This window comes from Octopus bimaculoides, chromosome 2 (assembly GCF_001194135.2).
Source record: "Octopus bimaculoides isolate UCB-OBI-ISO-001 chromosome 2, ASM119413v2, whole genome shotgun sequence".
Classification (NCBI taxonomy): Eukaryota; Metazoa; Mollusca; class Cephalopoda; order Octopoda; family Octopodidae; genus Octopus; species Octopus bimaculoides.
This window is the reverse complement of record NC_068982.1, coordinates 130,542,759-130,545,109: the sequence shown is the minus strand read 5'-3', so window position 1 is coordinate 130,545,109 and position 2,351 is coordinate 130,542,759. Positions and strand designations below refer to the sequence as shown.

Below are 2,351 nucleotides of genomic sequence, written 5' to 3'. Positions count from 1 at the left end.
CCCCCCCCAAAATTTTATATGGACCCTTAGGAACCATATGGACCCCGGCTGAGAATCACTTGTGTAAAGGTTCTGACAATTCTGTCGTTATTCTCTAACATAAATTTGGAAGAAAGTAAATAATGTTAATTATACCAATCCATCGATTAACAAGTGCTTAAAGAGTAAAGGGAGAATTTTATTCCAGCAGAATCTGAACTCAGAACATAAAGAGACGTAGTAAATACAACAAGGTTTATTGCAGGGGTGGGGATATTCTGGCTGGGCTATCTGAGCGCTGTACACCTACGAAAGATTTTTAAGTAATGTTTTTGCGGTGTCACGATATAATGTGATTGTCATTTGCTTTCAAATGTAATAAATACCCACTGAGATACAAAAATTAAGTCGGAGTGAGGTCGTGTTATGTAGAGAAATAGCAATAAACCGTGTGTAAAATTTTATTGTCGTTCCCTCTGCAATATTTTAAACGTAGATTATTCCTATATCACATCTCTTTTAATGTTAATAACTATGGGGAAAGAGAAAAACACGAACTATATAACTACCCGCAATTATCATTTTCTTGTCATTTATAATAACCCGTTTTTGCGAATAAACAGTCACAAGACAATGTAACATGAAAACTTGGAAAAAATATATGATTTATAGTGTTATCATATTAGATATGATATAATGATATACCCGTATGTACAGAAACATTACGTGTGTATTGTAAGTAATTTATATATATTTATTACACACTTACATACACATTTTATGAATGAATACACTCATTAGTTACTGTTGTGAGTTCGATTTCTGTCGGTACTTTGTGTCTTTGGACAAGGCACTTTATATCACGTTGCTCCAGCGCTCTCAGTTGTACTTGTATTTCAAAGGGCCAGCCTTGTCACATTCAGTGTCACGTTAAATCTCCCCGAGAATGACGTTAAGGGTACACGTGTCTGTGGAGTGCACAGCCACTTGCACGTTGCTATTCGGTTGATCGGATCAACTGGAACCCTTGTCGTCGTAACCGATGGAGCACCAGTCATTACTGTAATAATTTTTTATCTACACAATTGTTTATTTTTTGCTGATAATGATTAAACAATAAATAAATAAAAAATCTAGTCAAATAGACATGGAAAAAGCAGCGCTTTCTTCACGATAAATCATATTTCCTTCCTCAAATGATCGTGTCGATGATTAAAGACCATTTCCTTTAGTTGCGTGCTTGTGTGTGTGTAGTCGAAATGAGTAAAAGCCCAAAATGTCTTTCGGTTTAATATCATCCCCTTACCCTCGATTGTATTTATAAGAGTTCACTGTGTTGTAAGCAGTCTGACCAAGTTACCAATATGAGTATAATCCGATATCTTCATGTATTGATTCCTATTACGTCTTTCTTTGCATAGTACTATTGTTTTTATAGGGAAGGTATTGGTGAAAGTGTGTGCTGGCCATACCTCAGATTGTCTTAACATGACTGTAGAGTAAAGAAGTTCGCTTCACAATCACGTGGCTAAAGGTTAGCTACCCCCATCGCAGCACTTTAGGTAACTGTCTTTTACCACAGCTCTAGGTTGAGCAATCCAATGACTTATGATTGGAATTTGGTAGCCATATACTAGGTCCAGTCTGTCATACACACAGACACACAGACATACACACACACATGCATAACGTATGTGTGTATGTCCGCATACCCTTCGCCAATGTGAATCAGTGAAGAGTATAAACGTCGGGGTGACAGAAAACAAATCTTTTCATCGGGTTAGATACTCATCACATTTGACACCAGAATTACAAAGAACCGATGATTGACCAGTTGGGAACTTTTAACCAACGGTGCTGTTATTGACAAATTACAATGGAAAATAAGAAATAGAATAAATAAATAAATACATATTACAGCGGCCTGACCCCGTACTTAAAGCTTCAGAAAGTTGCTTCTTTATGGGTAAGGTCACCTACAGCTGGTCAAAGTAATTGACAGCAGCAGGCATTGAGTCGTGGTTTATTTTCTCTTTTAATCTATCAACATCAGAAGCCTTATAGGTCAAAGATACACCTCCACTTTCTTTGATTGATCCGTACATTAAAAAAGCGTGCTTGTTAATCTAATAGACTTATTTTTCTTCTTCTTTCTTTCACCAGGAAATACTGTTTAGTCGTTACGATATGGCTGATCGGAGTACTTAGCCGGTATGATGTCAGAGGCCAAGAAGCAGTAGAAGGTATATTAACATTTTTTATGTATATCATTTTACCCGAGCTAGACAAGGCTTAACTCGGTATTGACTTTGTGAGAAGGGATGTGATTTCATACACACATACACACACACACACACACACACACACACACA

At 36.9% G+C, this 2,351-nt stretch overlaps 1 protein-coding gene across 9 annotated transcripts in view; it reads left to right on the top strand.

Annotated features, from left to right (window-relative positions):
- Nucleotides 1-2,351, top strand: part of LOC106875945 (collagen alpha-1(I) chain) — a 286,544-nt gene that overhangs the window by 9,504 nt on the left and 274,689 nt on the right. For all 9 annotated transcript variants that reach the window (XM_014924278.2, XM_052965609.1, XM_014924272.2 and 6 more), the window contains exon 2: nt 2,143-2,222. In XM_014924278.2, coding sequence (XP_014779764.1) covers nt 2,143-2,222 — 80 coding nt within the window. The remainder of the gene's footprint in view (nt 1-2,142; nt 2,223-2,351) is intronic.